Source organism: Muntiacus reevesi, chromosome 2, assembly GCF_963930625.1.
Source record: "Muntiacus reevesi chromosome 2, mMunRee1.1, whole genome shotgun sequence".
Taxonomy (NCBI): domain Eukaryota; kingdom Metazoa; phylum Chordata; class Mammalia; order Artiodactyla; family Cervidae; genus Muntiacus; species Muntiacus reevesi.
In genome coordinates, this window is record NC_089250.1 from 200,854,964 (window position 1) to 200,875,323 (window position 20,360).

At 36.1% G+C, this 20,360-nt stretch overlaps 1 protein-coding gene across 7 annotated transcripts in view; it reads left to right on the top strand.

The window, feature by feature from the left end:
- Positions 1–20,360, top strand: part of TNRC6A (trinucleotide repeat containing adaptor 6A) — a 216,217-nt gene that overhangs the window by 147,893 nt on the left and 47,964 nt on the right. For 6 of the 7 annotated variants that reach the window (XM_065924516.1, XM_065924519.1, XM_065924518.1 and 3 more), the window contains exon 4: positions 4,906–4,927. The exons of the other annotated variant lie outside the window; for it this stretch is intronic. In XM_065924516.1, coding sequence (XP_065780588.1) covers positions 4,906–4,927 — 22 coding nt within the window. The remainder of the gene's footprint in view (positions 1–4,905; positions 4,928–20,360) is intronic. 7 annotated transcript variants of the gene reach the window in all.

Sequence of the window (20,360 nt, forward strand, 5' to 3'; positions counted from 1 at the left end):
ATAATTTTAAAGTCGCATATTTAAATAATGACTCCAGTCATTGAAGTTTACCTTTACATTCTTCATCACCAAATCTGAATCACCAAGTCAGTGTCTTTAATGCACAAATGCTGATTTTTGTGGCATTTGGCCTCTCACAAAATCTGAAGTGACAGTTCTTCATACTCTTCACTGCGCCATGCCTGTCTCATGGTATGGTTCATCGCTCACCCCAGCTGTGTCCCACTGAAACCACCATCAGAGGCTTAGAGATATGAGGAGGGTTTTTTCCCTTTCATCAGATCTTCAGCTTTGATAGGGTATTGCTATGTATTCTGTATACACAGTAGTATCTAGGGATTGAACATAATATAAAGAATATTTAATACTGCTAATAAATGCTAAGCTTAGTAGACTGAACTGGCACTGGAAATAAGACTGTTCTCCGAATCCCACATAACTGGCTTACAACTGAATTTGAATACAACCCATTGGTGAAATGAGGACAGCTGGTGTTTCTGTAGGCTGTTACCAAATAGTTCTTTAAAAACAAAACAAAAGGAAAAATCACCCAAGTTGGCACACTTACAGCCCATATGAAAGATTGTGAGTCACAGGAATTCTGCATTTCCTTAAGCTTGTATTTGGCTGTAGTAGGAGCCAGCAGGTGTATCCAGGTAGATGACAGACATCTCCATAAGTCAGGGAGATGAGCCCGTTTATATAAATGTTGAAAACACAAATTCACTATGGTAAAAACAATCTGTCTGTTTTATGTAATCTGTGTACACTTTTTAAAAGACTACGTATTTTTGTTTCTGAGAAAGATTTCAGATACTATCTGTTTTAATTCAGTGAGTTTATGTGTAAGGAACACAAGCATTAAAATAAGTTAAGTGTCACTATCAGAGTGATGGAACAGGAATGGAATAGAAATCTTCTATTTCCCCCAGCTGATGGTTTTCAAAAACTCAGTGCCATGGCTTTATCCTTTTGGTACAGAACTTAACTTGTACTTTTATCTTTTACCAACCAAAGGTGAACTTTAAAGCTGGAAATAATATGATAGTTTTTATAAGGTATTTAATAAATCTTTAAAATGAATACAGAAAACAGATTTAACAGTTCCTAATTGCCACTGTGGCAACTTAATAGAAATTCAAATTCAGACTATGAGTTAGTCTCTATTTTAAATGAGAAACTAGATAGCATAATTCCTTACATAAACAATCAGACAAAGCTCACTATACTATTTATACTATGATAGTTTTTCTAATTTTGTCTATTAGTTATCAATTTAAATATTTTAAATTCCTATATAAAATTTTTTTACACAAAATTGCATGGTTTTTATTATATTTCAGTCCCAGTACATCTCTAGTTAATAACAGAAATCAATGACCAGATGATTTTTTTTTAAGCCTTCTATTTCACATCAAAGAATTATGACTGTTTGCTTATCTTCTGATTCTAAGTTCAGAAAATAATTTAATACAGCACAAGAATGTAGTTTTGTTTGTGAGAAAAGGGCAACAATAGTAGCAATAGGTTGTTAGTATGAATTTCTCTCCTTTCTGGTTTTAGAAGAAATTTCTAGAAGGAATCTTGAGGGAAATGTAGTGAGGAAGAAAAAGGAGGATGAGAAACAGGTTAATTACAGAGGGATAATTTAGTATCAACTTTACTTTAAACATGTAATTATAGTTCCTAGAAAGCATATAATGGTTGAGGGTTGGAGGAGAGAAGCACCAAGGCAAATTGGGATGTTTTGGTTGAGAATGTGTAGAAGTCAGTATTCATGAGTGTTTTTGTTACTGTTAAAAGCTTGAAGGGATTTTTATAAAAGGCTTTGTGGATTTGATGTGCTCATTTTGAGTTTAAATGAGAAGTAGATTGTAGGAAACTTCCAATTTCATTCCTCCTTTTTGGAAATTTTAGTATTTACTAGTCCTGTCTCCCAAAGGTCATTTTGTTCTGAGGCTGGGAATCTTACCTGGCACTGTTAAGACATTTTAGATGATTTGAAAGGGAAAAAAACAAGACCTGGGAGCTGGGGGTGGGTTTGAGTCTGATCCCTTCCCAGTGAGAGCACGGAGCCAGAGCGCGGGCGAGGAGGGCTGATGGTAGCCACGCTCGGTCCTGTTTGTCGAATGCTTCCTGTCTGCTTGACGCGGCCCCAAGTGCCTGCTCCCTCTTCCCCCTAAGCCCTTGATGTGAGTTCAGTCCTTTTAGCCTAGCAAGTCTGAGGTAGGTGTTTTGTTCCTGTCTTAGAGATGAGGAAACCAAGCTTTAGAGAAGTTAACTAATTTTTGACCAAGGTTACACTGTTCCCAGTGAAGCCAGGAGTCAAAATGAGGCTGTTAGGCTTCAGACCCTGAGTTCTTAGCCGCTGAGGTGCACTTAGGGTCGAGGAGCCGGGACGAGTAGTGCAGAGCCTGACAGAAACAACAGCAGGCACGGACCTGGCGTGTCTGCCACTTGCCTTCACTGGTACCCGGAGAGACAGTGGTGCTGATTGCTGTGGGGTTGCAGCTCAGGTTGGTTGGTTTGTTTTTTAAGAAAACCCGTATTCAAAATAGAAATACTTTTGCTTCTCAGTTTGCTGAATCCTTTAGTTCTGTTGTACACGATCCACAATGATACTTCACGTTGAATAGTATTATTTATCCAGAAAAAGTTTATATTTTACTTGAGCCTCATGAGAGCCCTGGAAAGGTAAGCAGTGCAGTTTATTTTTTTTCCCTTCCTGCTCCATTTGAGGGATTGGGAAACTGAGACGTAGATTTAAATGACATAGATGTCATTTTAATGACAAGGTCATTTCAAAGTAAAAACAAAAAAATTGTTGAAGTTAATTTTAACATACTATAACCCAATATATCCAAAATATTGCTATTTTAACTTGTAATCAGTATAAAATATTATCAATGGGATAATTTACCTTTTTAAAAAATGCTCACACTAACTCTATCTCAGTGGTCAGTAACCACATGGAGATAGTGACCTCATTTTGAGCGTTGCAGACAGATACTCTTAAAATCACTGACCCCCAGTTGGAAAACTTTCTTTTTAATAGTTTGTATAATATACAGGGTCCCTGGACCAACTCAGCACAAAAACCTGTTTGAATCATTCCATTTGCTCCTCATCAGGAGCTCTTGGGTTCTGGTAACTAACTCTTTCGCTGTATTAGTTAGTGTTCCGATGGGCAGGCTCCTTTGAGTGTCTCCTTGGTGCTGTTGTCTGTAGATGACACAATACTTGAAAGAAGTTAACCACTGTTTTCAAGCAGCGTGGAGTTTTTTCCCCAAAGGAGCTGGCACAGTAGATATCCTTTATGTTGTAAGGCCTAGAAGAGCAATACTGCATGTCTTGAGATTTAGTAATATGGCCATGGTTTCTATGTACTGTAGCCTAGTTTCCTTTGGAAATAAGCCGTGGAAGAAACCAGGAGAGTTAATCAAAAAGATAGAACTCCCCACAAAACAGCGCACAAAGTCTGTTTTCAATGCAGAATAATTTCTGTGAAGATTTTGTTTCAGAAAATTATGTTATCTTATTGTTTGGCATGATATTTATAATACTTGAAAGTATTCAGGTACTGAGTTCTATTTTTCTACAGCCAGATTTTAAAAACAATTTCTCCCAGAAATAAATGTTCAAGCTAGTTGACTGGTCTTTTGCCATTGTCCTTCCATCAATTTTTTTTTTCTTTTAAATTTTAAATCCATATAAAGTAAAGATGGGCCTCCATTATTTTACTTGTTACTAGTCCTCTAAAACTTGGTAAAGCATTTAAGTGCCTTGATTTACTCTCTGCCTTTCTAGGCAAAGGTTCATGTTTGGTATGGCTTCAGTATTAACAGTAATTGCCATACAGTGTTTCACCATGTAGTTCCATAATGATATAATTTTTTAAATGGTGTTTTTGGCAACAGTTTACTGTGATTAAGCAAAATGGTTTATCCTGTCCTATGACAGTTTAATAAAAACGCTTATCTTCACTTAGAAACAATTCCTGTTTATTCAGTAACTAATTATTCAGTCTTCCCTCACCTCCCTGCCTCCCTGCCTATCTGCGGATCCTTGTGTCTTTTTTTTTTTTTTTAAGGATTCCCACGCAATTGGGCATAATCAAAAAGTTGATTTTCTCTTGTGGCCTTTGTAATCAGTCCTCATCAAGGCCCTTGAAGTTTGAGCCAGGCACCTTCGGGCAGTCCTCCTGTGCTCAAGTCCCTCCCGGTGTTGTATCAGACACAGTGCAAGTTGGGGCAGGCATGGGAAGCAGGGCCCACTGCAGTTTAGCTAAAGAACACAGTCATTTGAATTGAATTGTCAGATGTGTAGGAAGAGACAAATATGTTTCAAAATTTTTCCCACCCCAAAATACCTAAAAGTTAGCTATGTTTAACTGCAGCAGCCTAACTTCCAGGAGGTAAATTTGTTACTAGTTTGGCCAAAGAAGTTATATGCAGCTTTTCTTTCAGAAAACATGATTTATCTTTTATCATTTGAAATAAGAAAATTTGAAGCCTTTTAAACATATGCAGCATTCAGTAGATCCGTTAAAGGTAATGGTGACAGTTATATAAAAATAATTTTAAAACTAAATGATGAGAGAAGTGCAGTTCCATTTTTTATTATATACTGTCATACAATGGTGCCTTCTCCACTTTGTACCTAAAGCATTTTGAGAATTTTTTTAAATTAATAAAAATTGTGTCAGGGACAATGGGGCACATCTGTGGGAAAAGCATGCTTTCTTTGCATATCTTTTCCTATGCAGTTCATCTAAATGACGAATTCCTTATTTAATAAAAGTGTATATGTCTTATGTAATAGTAATGTATGAACATTTTATCATAACAATCCATTTCTTTCAGTTTCATATTTACATTGTTTTTTGTTTGTTTGTTTTTATTTTAGGCCACTGAACAAAAAATCAAAGGTACGTTGTTTAAAGCTATTTTTTATTATTTTTTTCATTAAAGCAAGGTTGTTGATATGCATTTTTATTCATCTCCAGGATGGGGGAGAGAAGAGTGTGAAAGGAACAGAGGGGTGGGAACAGACTTTTGCAGTGACATCACCTTGGAGTCTCCTTTTGGGGTTTATGGGTTATTGTAGTATATATTACCACTTTAAAAATACACTGTCTTAAGGCCTACCTTTCAACTATCTCCTTAAATACCATTTACTAACATACTCCCTGGATTTGAGTGTTTGAACACACGTACCTTTCCTCTAGTCCTCCGTCTAAAAGTCGTCTTGTCTGGAGCTACCTCTAGGGCTTTATTCCTTGTTCTCTGTATACTGTTGTCTCCCACTCCTTCCTATAGGCAGACAGTGACATCCATTCTATGTTATCTCTGAGAATATTAGATTGCTAACCTTATGGTGAGGTTGAACAGCCCCCAGTACATGCCAAGCAAAAGACTTCAGGGTGGTGAGGAAACAGGAACCTTATTCCTCTCAGATCCTGAATCAGAATTTCTTCACCCTCCTAGAAATTAGTGAAAGGTATACGGCTGTCTGATGCTGAATTTATTGGGCCTGGAGATTGTGAATTTTTACTTAAGCTAATACTAAAAGTATAATCTCTGCATTTGACCAATATCTGCACTCAGAACTGCCTATTTCTATTAGAGGTTTATGTAAGGAGTTGGTTAAGGTCACATTTTTAGATGCAGTTGTTTGAGAGGGAACAGCAACAGTTAAGGAACACCTTTTTTGAGCTTGTGAGTCTTAAAAGATGAGATAGCCAGTCAAGGAAAATGATGACATGGCAGAGGGATCAGCATGATTGAAGAGATAAAGACAAGAAATAGCGTGATGTTAATGTGTACTAGTGGTATCCCAGGAGCGCTAAGTAAGTACCCAGTGCTGAGTGGGCAAGCCTAAAGGAATTTTCTGACAGAGGTTGGTAGGGGCCAAAGAGGGCCCTGTATGCTAAATGTACTAAAGGAGCCACTGAAGGAAGAGCTCAAGAAGAGGGTGACATCACCATTTGTTTTTTCATTCTTCTTGTAAATCCATCAGTCACTTACATGGAAAGTTTGGTTGAAATATGGGCAGGGATTTGAAAGATGGTGCCAACGGAAGACCCTGGGCAGAAGAGGCGGGTGAGCAAGAAGAGGGAGTCGTCAGAGAGTGAGAACAGGAATGTTAAAGGGAGACGGCAGAATGTAGGCACGGAGGTGGGGGGACCGGAAGACTTCGTGCTGATTTTCCCATGTAAAGGTCATGGTCATAAGCTGTGCTTTAGGAATATTTCTTTGTCAGTTGTGTCTAGTGTCACCAAATAGAAGCAGTTCCAAAGAGGGAAGAGCAGGAATAGAGACAGTAATGGGGATTTGAACTGAGGTCTTGGCAGTAGAGGTAGGGGATGGATGACCGATGTGTGAGGTATAATTGAGAGCTTTGGCAGCTGGTGAGAGCAGAAGAGAGCCGAAGGTGATATTGTGGCCTTGAACCTGATGTCTAAGTTACAGGGATGTGGAATGATGTAGGGAGTAGCATTGCCAAATTAATTAATTAACATGGGGAATTCCCTGACGGTCTAGTGGATAGGACTCTGTGCTTCCACTGCAGGGGACACGGGTTCCATCCTTGGTCAAGGAACCAAGATCTCACAAGCCTCACAATGTGGCCTCAAGAAAAAAAAATTTTCTTTTAGTAAGAACATGACCAAATTAGTTTTCTTAAAATTCCACTTTTATCGCATCACTGCCTTGGATAGGAATGTTGAGTTGTGTTTGTTACTTTGCTTTGAAACCAAACTCCTGATTGACTTCCAAGACCCTCTTTAATCTGACCTCTCTAACCAGCTTGTTTCCCATCACTCCTTCATATTTTTCAGCTCCTTCTTATCTTTTTATGTTCTTTCCTGTTTCTGTTTCTTTTTGATCCCATTTCTTAGCCAAGGATGCCTTTCAGCTTTTCTAAACCTCTCAGAACTTATTTTCTGATGGATCCCTCCAACTGCCATTGATCCTTCCCTTTCTCATTTCTTAAGATGTTGTGACATGTATTAAACTTGGGGCACAAAGTTATATTCTAACCTTAGATTTTTGACTGGCCCATGGATATTTGTTTCTTTAAGCTTGATCTTTGAGTGCCTGCTGTTTACATCCTCTCCAAACAGAAGTCATTTCTTTCACATCCATACATGAAACATGAACATATTTGAATCTTTTTTAAGAAACTTTCCCCACAATTCTGAGAATGTTAGGCTGAGTGTATGAAGGTCACTTCAGAATACTTGGTTGTTTGGCCAGCTGTTTTACTCACTTTATCCTTCTTTGGACGGCAACTCCTTTCATACTTGGTCACACTCTGATTCACGAAAGTGTATCTGTGTTCGTGGTATGTATAATATATGTATGGTGTTTATGGTTTGGAGTTTGCAGTGATTAGATTACAAATTGAAGTCTTGTAACACGGGTTTGGCTCACACAGTTGATTTTTGCTAAGCTTAATTTTGGAATAATTTGTGATTTACTGTAAAGTTGAAAAATAGTACAGAGAGTTCCCATATATACCTCACCCAGTTCCCCATTATTTGCTTCTTGCACTTCCGTGGTAGTTTTGTCAAAACTAAGAAACTGGTATGAGTTGATTGGTATTACTGAACTCCAGATGGTATTTTGATTTTACTGTTTCTTCTGTTAACTTTTCTGTTCTACGACCCAGTGCAAAATAGTTTGTTTAGCTATCATTTCTCCCTGATCTCCTGTGGTCTCCACACAGCGTTTTTATTGATATCCTTTAAATTTTTAATTGATTGTCAACATTTAAAACTCATGAGAATTCACCTTAATTCAAGATTATAGTTTATACTGTCAGCATCGTTTTTGTCTTTTTGTATTAAAGAGTCTGTATAAAGCCCAAGTTTAGTTACATGTGGCTTTTAAGTACTTGAAATGTGGCTAATGCTTCCGAGGAACTGAATTTAAAATTCTATTGGCCCACATAGCTCTAGAGCCTCCTTCTTCGTTGTTAGAGTCAAGATTTTAGTGCTCAGACTGAGCATAACTGATGAGGCCCGGCACTTCCTTTAGAAGTCTGCCTTCACGAGCGATTTCTTTTTCTAAGGCTGCTGCCACTCCAGATTAGATAACGCCTGCCAGTGTTGGTGTCATTCATTGGTGGAGCTGTAGAAAAGCTGGATTTAAGTAAGGTGTCACAAATTCAGTTCTTGACCAGCTTTGTTATATGAAAGCATTATGATGTTTGTTTCTTGGTGCGGTGAACTCGTGGTTCATCTCACAGAAGTGTGGACCTTTATGAGTGACATAATGACTTTTTTGAAACTTTTATTCTTGTGACTTGAACTTTGAAAAACCATGAGGAGCATAAGTATTGGAATGTCTGAATATTTGAAGTTCCTTTTTAAAGTATATATTTGAGTATCTTTTGAAACAGCAGGGAAATGAGGGCTGAAACAATTATGGTGAGATATAGGAATGGATGAATATCTTGTGGACCTTACACTGTGAAGGCAAGGAAGAAGTGGTTGGGAACTCTGGAGAGTAAAGGTCATTAAAAAAAAAAAAGCTTTCCAGCTCTGACACTGGCTTGTTTTGGAAGCATACGAAGGATCGTACATTCCTTACAGAAGAATAAGCACTGTTAATTTTTGTCAGCTGATAGTTATTTTTCTGTCTGTCTGTATATTAGCATGCCAGGGCTTTCTTCAAGTGGTTTCATAAGCAAGCTAATTATAGAGAATGGTAATCCCAGTGCTCCTAAAGGAGATAAGGGGAGCTTTCAGATGGAAGCAGGAACAGAAAAATTTGGGACAGATTTTTTGTTTTTCTGATGATCGCATAGGGAAGTATAGTTTATTACTGCTGTTCTCTTTCCGGATTAATTTAAAACTCATGAGACTTAAATCAACATTTAAAACATTTTTGTTTCTGCCACAATTAGAAACCATTATTTTCTAATCTTTTCTGTTTTTCTGTCAAACACAATTTTGCTATTAAATCCATTGATCTAGGGTGTGATCGAAATGTTCAAGAGCTGTTAAATCAGCTGCATGTCACCTCATATTGGAGACATCAGGATCGGTAACTTTGAGCACTGACTGTGTAGCGTGCACGGTGCTTTACATTTTCTTCATTTTATCAAGGTGAGATTCTAAATATTTAATCACTAACAGTGAATGGGCACCAGTGATGCAGAGCACTGTCCTGCAGCAGGACTAAAAGCTTGATGTGCTAAGAGTAAAACCAACTCTTAGCTATTGAATTTTGGGAAATAGGTGGGACCCAGTGAAGGAACCAGAGCAGCAGGCTGGGAACCATGAGACTTCATGCATTGGATATTTAAAAACTAATATGGGAATGGCTTCCTCAGTGTGTACTAGTGCAGTATAAGCCTGCATTTAATAATTTCAGCAGCTTTAGGAGAGTGGATAGCATTATCACTATTTACAGATAAAATCAAGACTAAGGAAGTTTAAGTAACTTGCCTGTTGGTTATGCAGCTGATTAATGTCTGAGTAAGGATTGGACTACTAACCCTACTGGTGTCTATGGCTTTGTTTTCTTTGAAAACATCCCTGTGGTTAGTTACATGGAAGACAGAACAGGAGAGCTGCACCATTGCCCATGCTTTAATAATATGCAGCAAATGAACTAAAGCAATGCGTCTTTTAAAAATACTACAGAAAGGTCTTTTAATAGTATATGAAAGTATATGTATACACATATTCCCATATGTATATGGTATTTCCCATTTGAGCACAAAGAAAGAAAGAAAAACTGTATTACCAGCATAATTTTTTTAATTAGAAAGGTTTTGACAGCTTTGTGATATGTGAGGTAGTTGGTTTTTCAAGAATTTTTAACGTTTTGTGAGATATTTACTGTGGGCCCACCCTGTTTCACGTACTGTTGTGGTCACTGTTGTGCATGGATAAAACAAACTCCCAAGTTCCTATTCCCACTGTATTACCATTCTCAGCCTTGTTTTACTTTCAGTTCTGTTCAGTTCATTAGCTCAGTCGTGTCCAACTCTTTGCGACCCCATGTTTTACTCTAGTAAAGGTAAATGTATGTACCTGTGATCTCAGCTTAGCAGTCCATTTTCTCCATGAAATCCTAAGTTTCTTAATTGCAAAGCTTCCTACGATGATGAAATTCAGGAACTTTGGTGGCTTGATAAAAGGTCAGTGTACCACATAGATTTTCAGAGGAGAAGACTGAGGCCCAAATAGTTTGTGACTTGAAGCACGTTGCCTGACCTTGTTCACGTACTGGCACATGTAGAAAATGATGTTTGTGGAGCTGTCGTAAACGGAAAGGCTGCTCTCAGCTGAAGATGACCGTCCCAGAGCGTCTGACCACCCAGACGCTGAAGCGCCGCCCCCCAGTGGCCATGTAGCCTGTTTCTGCCCGCAGATTGGGAAGGTCTGCTTTTAGAGTTGGGACTTAGGTCAGTGTTTTCATTCGCAGTGTGCGATGTACAGATAGGACTTCTGTACCACAGGCAGGTGTTAGGTGATATTTGGAAGACCAAGTTCTAATTCCAGATATGCCGTGATAGTACTTTGGCTTTATGAGAAATTCTGAAGGCAAATGGGTGCTGACCTCTTTGAGGAAGCAGAGGTTCTTACTGATTAAGAATTTACTAATGGTGAATGTGTTTCTATGAAAATGTGTTTGAGCAGTGTAACAGATAAGGTTTGTTAGCTGTGCACTAACAGGAGGTGGGAAAAATGGCCTTTTATTTCATGGGAGCCAATAAAAACGATTATTTTGGGGTATATCAGTCACAATTTTTCCTTTTCTCCTATTAAGAAAGAAAAATGATTTATATAGATTTATACATGTAAATCTAAATCTATTTATTTAGATATAACTCAAGAGGTTATAAAGAATGCTAAGAACCCCCCACTTTTTTTTTTTTTAGAAAAGAACCATTTTATTTCTACCAAATGTAGATGTGTTTGCTTATAAATAATAATAAATTATTAAAATAAGTAGAAATGATTTTGTGTATTCGGATGTCTGATGAGACTGGAGCAGGACAAAGGAGACAAAATGAATGTGAGAAAAGTGGAGATTAATTTATTTAACAAAGTAAACTGTTGTTAGAAATGAGATTCAGAGACTAATGAGCCTATAGTTGTTGGTGGCTTGTGGGAGCATCCTGGGTTTGTATCCTGAGCCCTGAGATATTATGCTGGGGCAACAGTTAGGTCTTCAGTTTCAAAGAAAACAAATTAGGAATCTTCTTTAAATTTTGGAGTAGAAATTGGGATGGATTAGCAAGAGTAGCTTAATCAGTTTTTACTAACTTTATAAGGGAAAACTCCAGACTAGGAAAAAACACATTATATATGGTAATTTCACTTTATATGGTGGCTCAGTGGTAGAGAATCCACTTGCCAGTGCAGGAGACACAGGTTCGATCCTTGGGGAGGGAAAGTCCCCTGGAGGAGGCCATGGCAACCCACTCCAGTGTTCTCACCTGGGAAATCCCATCAGAGGGGCCTTGCTGGCTACACTCCACGGGGATGCAGAGTTGGACACGACTTGGCGACTGAGCGCCTTTATTAAGAATAGTAGCTGAGCTTCTGAATGCATACTAAGAGCTCTCCCTCAGTGCCAGTAGCCTTAGTGAAAGTGCACCTGATCAAATGATACTTAAAGGCAGCATTTTGCCAGAAGCAAATAAGGTAATCTAATAAGGTAATCCTTGAATTTTTGCATAAACCAAGCATAGTGGTTAAAAGTCCAATCTTCTGAGTCAGGTAAACTTTGATTTGAATCCTGCCTTTGTAGTTCTTATCTCTACGACCTTGAGCAAGTACTATAACCTCTAACCTTGGGTTTGACTCTGTTAAGAGGAGATAATCTAGGCTACTTAATGTGGGAATGAAATGATATGTAGAACATAAATCACAGGACCTGGAGGGTAGTTAATGCTGAGTATATAATAGATAACTTATTATTAATATAAACACTGGTTAGAAATTTTTGATCTGTAGCTTTTAAGATGAAAATGTATACTACAAGGAACTTTGGTTTGGAGGTCAGATTTGGTTTTAAGTTTTAGCTCCACCATTTACTAGATGTTTAGTCATGGGCAGCCTTCTTCTGAGCCTTAGTTGCCTTACTGGTAAAATGGAGGTAATAATTGAAATGTGTAGAATCATGTGAGGATAAAGGGATATTAAATGGCATGGTATCCAGCTGATACTTGGTAAGCTTTAGCTTCACAGCTATGGTTTTACAGTATCTTAGCAACCTTTCAGTCCCTCGAAACATCCTGCTAGTAGTTTCCCCAGTCATTTCAGAGTTCCTCCTCACCCAGACGATGACTTGCTTTTTCCTCTCATTAAAGTAGAACCCAGCCCAACATGGGTGAATCACAGTAGTGTTTCTGCAATAGTGCAAGGAATATGAGGGTGGGATATGTGATCTTTATAAGTTTGTCAGGCTAAAATTGGAATTTTATTTCTTTGATTTAAATATAAATCAGTTTGTTTATTGGTAAAATGGAGTGTTATATGTTATTATTTGTACTTTTTTGCTCTTAAAAATTATCCATTCTTCTCTACCCATTTACTTTTTGAGCTTAAAGTTTTTGTTTTCTGTTTACATGAGCTCTCTGTATAATAAGCTCATTAACATTCCATCTGATGTTTGATGAAAAAAATTCTAAAATTATGGACTGTATCATATGTTTTAGGTTGTCCTGAGGATGAGATTCCAGGGAGAAATACCTAAGTGTCAGACCCCCGAGGGCTTACGTGTGTTTAAAAACAGCGGCATTGTATAGTATTAACTGTTTAATTTTTCTGAACTTCATTTTTATATATACGGGAGTGTTTTTTCTAATTTAAAAAAATCATTTCTTCATCCCGTATTTCTTAAATAGTTTGTATCAGTGATGGTGACAGTTCCTCTGTTATACAACTTTTGTGAACTTTTTTTTTTTCCCCCAGTATGTTTGGGACTTCTGTTGTTCCTGTTACTGACTTCTAATTGAATTTTTAGGTATTACTCTTTTTTTCCCCTTTGTAGTCACAAAACAAAAGTTCTGTAAATGTTGCTACAGTACCTAGTAGAACGGTTTTCCAAATTTACTCAGACATGAGAACCACGTGATACATTTTTAAAAATGAAGATTCTGATTTAGTGAATCTGTGAGGCTCGAAGAACCTGGTTTTGGTTTGGTTTGTGAGACTCCATTCTCCATAGCACCTTAATTAAATTTGGGGATCACTTCTAGAATTGTTAGTTATATGAAGAAGAGACTTGAGGGCAGTAAATCTTTTTAAAATTTTTATTTTGTAGTGGAGTATAGTTGATTTACAACGTTATGTTAGTTTTAGGTGTACAGCAAAGTGAATCAGTTGCACATATACATATATTTATATCCATTCTTTTTTTCAGATTCTTTTCTCACTTAGGTTATTACCAAATTTTGAGTAGAGGTCCCTTTGTAAAAAAATTACAGTAAGCAATTTTTTTTTCTTTTTTAAGCATGAGCCTCTGCCTGAAAAATAAATCTTTCATCTTCCCTCTTCTCTGCATCTTACACATTTGGGCAAGATACGACGGAGAGATTAACCAAAGATCTTGAGACTACCATACTGTAAATGTTGTGTGGGTTTTCTCTACCTCTTAAAGAAGATCTGTACTTTAGAACAGATGTACCTTACTTCGGTGTTTTGCTGAAGAGCAGAATTTGTTAATAGGGTGATTTCATCCAGAAATTCATTAATGAAGCTTGGCAGAATAATTTATTCAGTCACCAAAACCTAGAGGGTTGCAGAAGGACAAATCAGTTCTGTTTCTCTTTGTGTTGGTAGTTTAAGATGGGAGATTTTGGGTAGGAAGATAAGAGTTCTTTGAAGCAGCAGAGCTAAGACCAGGAAAAGGTGTATTTCTGATTTCTCTGGGATTTTGAAATGAATTAAAACTAAGGGAATTCAGGAATTCCCTGGCGATCCAGTGGTTAGGACTCTGCGTTTGCCCTTCAGGAGGTATGGATTTGAGCCCTGTTTGAGGAGCTAAGATACCACATGCCCCTTGGCATGGCCAAAAAAAGAAAAAAAAAAAAACACCTAAGTGAATTCAGTTTAATGTTTGTTTTAAATTTGGGATCTAATTTTGAAGTGATTGTTTATATCTTGCTGCTTGGTATTTTTGCTGAGGAACCTTTAAACAAATGCTAAGATTTGGGACCTCCGTGGGGGTCCAGTGGTGAAGTCTCCACACTCCCAATGTAGGGGACAAGGGTTGGACCCCTGGTTGGGGAACTAAGATCCCATGTGACAAAAAAAAGAAAAATAAATTAAGATTTGCTTGTACCTGTATAAAATATAAATACAGTTTATTATATTTAACATTAGTTTTTAAGTCTTATTTTTCAAGTTCTCAAGTGGCCATTCAGTTCAACTTGTTAAGGATTAGGAGAAGTTAATGCATTGACAAGCATTTAGCTGTTTTGCAGATTGGCTAATGGCACTTAAAACTGCAGCCATTTATCCACAATGAAGATCTTAGCACTGCGTGTTTGTCAACCGAAAAGCACAGAGTTCCCCCTCTGTGCCTTTCAGCGTTCTGAAACTGACAGGTTAGTAAAGGACAAAGAATGTGTATTATACAGGGGAAGTATAATCGATATTGTTAAATCATCCAGTATGCTTATTAATGATAGCAGAAATGATTTTTATAGTAGTACAGTGTTTGGCCATGTTTTTAATAAATTTGACTTGTAAGCTCATTATAGTTGAATAGAATCGCTCTTCACATTTTCAGCTAGCTGCTTCTTTCCCTTCCCACCTCATTCTTAAAAGAAGATGGAATTCAAATTATTGGGCCTCATATATAGGGGTAATTGGCAAGCAGTATTTCTGTAGCAGTAAAATGACATTATGCCTTTCCTCCATTTTCTTCTGAAAGCTGCAGAGTGGGGAAGCAACAAAAATCAGAAACACCTATTTTGGGAATTTCTTAATATACAGAATTTTCTAATCTACTATGAAGTTTTTATCAGGTTTGTGCTTTGTGAAACTCTTGACTGCAAATATAATAATGTTGCTGTTACTCATCAGGAAAGCTGAAATAATTGATTTTTTATTTTATTGCCCATATTTGTTTTCACTTTCTCTGAATGTGAGTCAGATTCTTTAAAGTGAATGGTATTGAAACCTACCTACTACAACTAGAATACTTAATTTGAGAATTTAGGCTTAAAGAGATTATAATTACATATTAGAAACAGTAATAAGGAAGAAAGATAAATATTATACATGGTATTGCCTGATAAACAGTGAAGTTTAAATACACTAGTTTGTTACATGTTAACTTTTCTTCCCAAAGTTATTTTATTTTGTGACTCTTAAGAGCATAAAATAATTCCCTGTAATAAAGGTTTTAAGGACTGTTAATCTCTAGATGACACAAATTTTTAAAAAATATTTTAACAGTTTTGTTTTCTAACTGACCCAACTTTCATTGGTATATGCCATCTTGCTTTCAAAGAGGTTGACTTTTGTTTTCCCATATGATGATACATACTGAGACTGGAAATAGTAATTCTAGGTTAATTTAAGTTTGCCTAAGCACTCTATATTTTATAGATGCTTGGTAATTTTAACTATTTCAGTCCTTTGAATAATTCAAATGCAAATCTGTATGTGGTTTTTTATTTTCCAAACATCCATTTAATACTTCATTCTATTAAAATGAAACCATGTCTTAAAATGGCAGTTTGTATACTGTGGTTGTTATTTATGTTTGTACTTTTAGAAAATTGGCAGTGTAGCCAATAGGAAAACAATTATGCAAAGCTGATTTGTAAACTTCAAAAGGATAATAAAGGAAGATCTTGAGGTATTAAAATGTATTAAATGATGTTTTGGTGAGTTTGGTAGTAATACAAGGCGATTGATGGCTGGTTTGTATTTAAACTGTTCTTTAAATTGTAGATAGCTGAAGGAAAGTTCATTTTAATTTTTTTCTGAAATGTATTAAAATGTTAAATTTTTAAAATGTTATCTTAAGCAAATATTCATATAGGATAATTTCAGTCATTAAGGAATAAGTACATAACAACTTATTTTTACAAATTTAGAGCTTGGTATATTTAGAACTTTTGATATTAAATTGTTTTTTATTGGTTTTTTATTTGAATGTAAGACTATTGTTATGGATTTTTCTTTCCAATTAATAGATTTTTGTTAGCAACAGTTTTAGGTTTACAGAATGAAACAATGTTTTTACATTAAAAAATGCCAGAAAATTAGGATGAAAGTAGGAAAAAGCAAAAGTTAATAATTGAATTGTAATATTGTTTCACAGAGTCTTGATTTGGAGTACAGTTCAGGAAGATGTGGATTTAAATTATTTCTTGAGTAATTTTTCCATTTTAAAAATTAAAATGCTTGTTTATTTCTGGGCCAATTCAAATTTTGCCTATCTCCTTTAAACTGCAAAAGACAAATTGGGTTATGGTATGGCCAAAAAAAAAATGTAACAGTAAACAATTGCAGTGAATATATTTTATACTAGCTGAATGAAATTTCTTCAGAATACTTTTCTGGTATTGTGGCTACTGTATTGTTAGAGCTAACTAGAGTGTCTTTTCCACATTAACAAGCATATTGACTAAGCTTGTCTCGTCTTCTGGATGTTGGCTCTAGGTCTCTTCTAGAGCAGGCGTTTGTGACCAGTGAGTTACTCAGCAGTGACGTAGCCAGTGACCATCACTGTCCTTGGTCTCTACTTCTCTTGATCACTTGGTCCTCCTTCATTGGTTCTTGATTATCCCACCTCTTGAACGTTGGTGTTGCAGCGTTTCATCCTCAGTATCATTCTGCACTGTTCTTTGGACTCGGTCATCTCATATATGCTGACAGCTCATAAGTTGTTGTTCAGCCAGTATTTCTTTACCGTCTGCTGTGTTTGGTTCTGGGAACACCAGTGGAGAAAGGAAGAAGAAATAAGAAACCTGTGCTTAAAGAGCACATTGCAGTGTAAGAGATGCCCCAGAGCTTCGTGGGAGTGGGGGGCATTGTCATAATGTACTTCTACTGTTAGCTGAGTCTGGGAGAGGGAAAAGTCGGCGGGCAACTGGTTGTTTCCTAGGAAAGGTGGTGGACAGAAATATTTTGAAGAAAGGAAAGTCATAAAACAGCATGTTACCTTTTGGAACACTACAGACATTTGATGCAGAAGAGGAGATGTATGTGGATATAGCAGGGTTATGAATCTGGAAAAGTGGTAAACAGGGGCTGTGTTAAAGACTTTGCATTAATTCTGAGAGCACTTTAAAAATATGGATAAGATAGGGCAGAGGTTTGGTAAAAGAGTGAAAACAGTGCAGGGTGGGATCAACAGTTAAGAAGACCAGTTGGGCTTTTACATGATTGAATGATGAGTCTAACCTATTCTAAGTCTTGCCATTTCTTATTTTACAGCTTCATAGCTTCTTTTTCTACCTGTATGTTGAATGCGAAACCCATATTTTTAGTTCAGACTTTTACTGAATTCTAGAACCATCTTGCTTCCAATCAGTTAGCATTTCTATAGCAATAGTTTTCATAGTTTACCTGAGGACACATGAGAGGCTCCCTCAAGCTCTCTTGCAACCCACAAGGTTAAAACTGTTTCCGTAATAATGGAAAGACTTTATTTGTTTAGTTCACTTATTCTCTCATGAGTGTGTGGCGAAGTCTTCTAAACGGTACATAATGTGCAAATCACGACCAACTGGATGCAGAGGTGGTTGTGAGAATCCACCTGCCTTCTGTTAAGCCACATGTTAAAGGGATTTGCAAAAATATAAAACAACGCATGCTTTTTCTTTTTTTTTTTCTTTTTTTGGGAAATAGTTATTTTTTTCAAGAAAAGAACTTTTAATATAAAAAGGATTTTCCTAATGATTTAATAAATATTTTTTAAACTTCTTTAATTTTCTAGCATGGTAAATATCTATAGGTGTAACCCACATAAATGAAAGATTTTTGGTGTTCCATATTTTTTAAATTGTAAAGGGGTCTTGAACCAAAAAGTTCAAGAATGGTTGTCCTATAGTAATAAACCTAACAACAACAACAAAAACCAGTTAAACTCATTCTTTCACACATATTTCCCAGATTTAATTTTTTCTCTATTTCATATCTTTGTAAATGGTACCACTCCGTACTCAAATTCCAGGCCAGAAACCTGGAGTTCATCTACCTTTTTTACCTAAATGGTAATACTAATCACTAATGTTTATTGCATACTAATCATGTGCCAGATACAGTTTTTATTAATAATTCTTTACATCTATTATTGTGTTAAAGCCTCACAAAAACCCTACAGGTATAGGTATTAATATTTACCTTTATTTTACAGATGAAGAAAAGGTACAAAGGGAATAGATACCTTGCACATGGTCATGTAGCTCCCAAGTTTCAGAGCCAGAATTTGAATCCAGTCAGTCTTTTGAACCTGTACTTCTTTGTTCTGTAACAGTTTATGTAGGACAGATACATGTTTCTTGAGGACTTTATTTACACACACACCCCCCGTTAATTCATCTGGGCCAGGTGCTTTTTTAGAGGCAGATCTTGGAGGGTCTTTTAATGCCTTCTCCCGTTATTACACAATAGGATCTAATACTCCTCTGTGAGCTCATTTTGGGAAACTACACTTTGTAGAGCAGAGGCTGGAAAACTATATCCTGCAGGCCAAATCTGGCCCACTGCCTGCTTCTTTATGTGAAGTTTTGTTGGAACACAATCATATCCATTCATTTACATGCTGTCTGTAGCTGTTTTTTGTGCTACAGCAGCGAGTTGAGTAGTTGTAACAGAGACTGTATGGCCTGGAAAGCCTAAAATGTTTACTATCTGGCCCTCTACAGAAAAGGTTTGCCAAGCCATTAGTTGGGTTTTCTGTTTTATTGGTGTATATTACACATAGTATCTTGTCTTTACAGTCTCTCTATATATGAAGTTATGTGTTTTTCCCCCAGTACTATTTATATTTCTTCTTTTATTTCCCCCATTGTTTGGGATTACTAAAATTTTGTCTGATGTATTAGTGTTAGTGTTGGTATTCGATCTTATGCTGTGCCCCATAATAATTTGAATAGCTTTTGATTTAGAGATATGCTTTGTAACAGCGTGCTAGCTTTTTAAAAAATGAAGTATGCATGGTAGTTTTGATCAAACTATCTGATCCTGATGGATGATTTAATAATTTCATTTCTTTTGTGCTAATTAGTCTATTTTTTCTGCCTCTTCTGGAATCTTGTGCTAAATAATTCCCTCCTCCAGTTTTTCTAATTATTTATAAGTTGAGCCTAAAGAAATATCTTAATTTTAGAAATCATCTCATTTTTTACATTTTTAAAAAATTAGGTTAACTGATTGTTTACTTTTTTCATAGAATCATGCCTTGGATTTATTGGTTTACTGTTTTGCATTTCAAAAAACTTACTGAGTCAACAGTGTAAAATATTTCAGATCAAAATGTAAAATTATAGCATATATTGTTTATAGTCTTTTAAAAATATTTGTGTCATATATTTAAATCTTTATTTGCTTATTGATTCATATTTAAAGTCTTTGGTTTCTGTTTTTATCTTTACTGATTTCTTACCTCTTCTTTTTGTTGGATTTTTAACTTTAGTTTTTTTCTTCACATTCTCATTCCCTGGTTTAGTCATGTCTTAAAATTTATTGTGTGTATTATTTTCATGATTTTTTTTTTGATAGCTCATGATTTTTATTTCCTCTTCAACTCAAGATTTATTTGAATAAGGCAGTTTTAGTTGCTGGTTTTTCTAGTGTGATTACATTGTAGTCCAGAAGTATCATCTGTATTATTCCTACTTTTTGTAATTCATTGATATTTTCTTTAGTGCTGAATGGTATGTGTATGTACTTCCTATTTCATGAGTAATTGTCAAAAAAGATGTTAACCTGATTTCAAGGTGCATGGCTTTGCCTTTTATTTCCCCAGTTTTTCTTTTCTGTCTCCACTTGGTTTACATGTTTTGATATTAAGATTTGATATATAAAGGTTCTTAGCTGGTTATTTCTTTTTAGTTGGTTTCTTTATCAATATGCAAAATCTTTATAATGCTTTCCCTTTGAATTTTTAAAGTCTGCTTTCATCTAAATTTTGTTAGCACTTATTGTTAGTGTATCTGTCTCTGTACTTTTTTCCACCGGTTTTCCTGAATTGTTTTGTTTCAGGAGTGATTTTTGCAAAGTGTATTCCTTAAGTTTATTTTTTCTTTTCTTAACCCTTTTTATATCTTTATTAACTAGTTAATTTAACCATTCACATTTTTATTGTGATTACAGATATTTTGAGGCTTCTGCTTGGCATTTCATTTTGTATTTCATGTTAAGCACAATT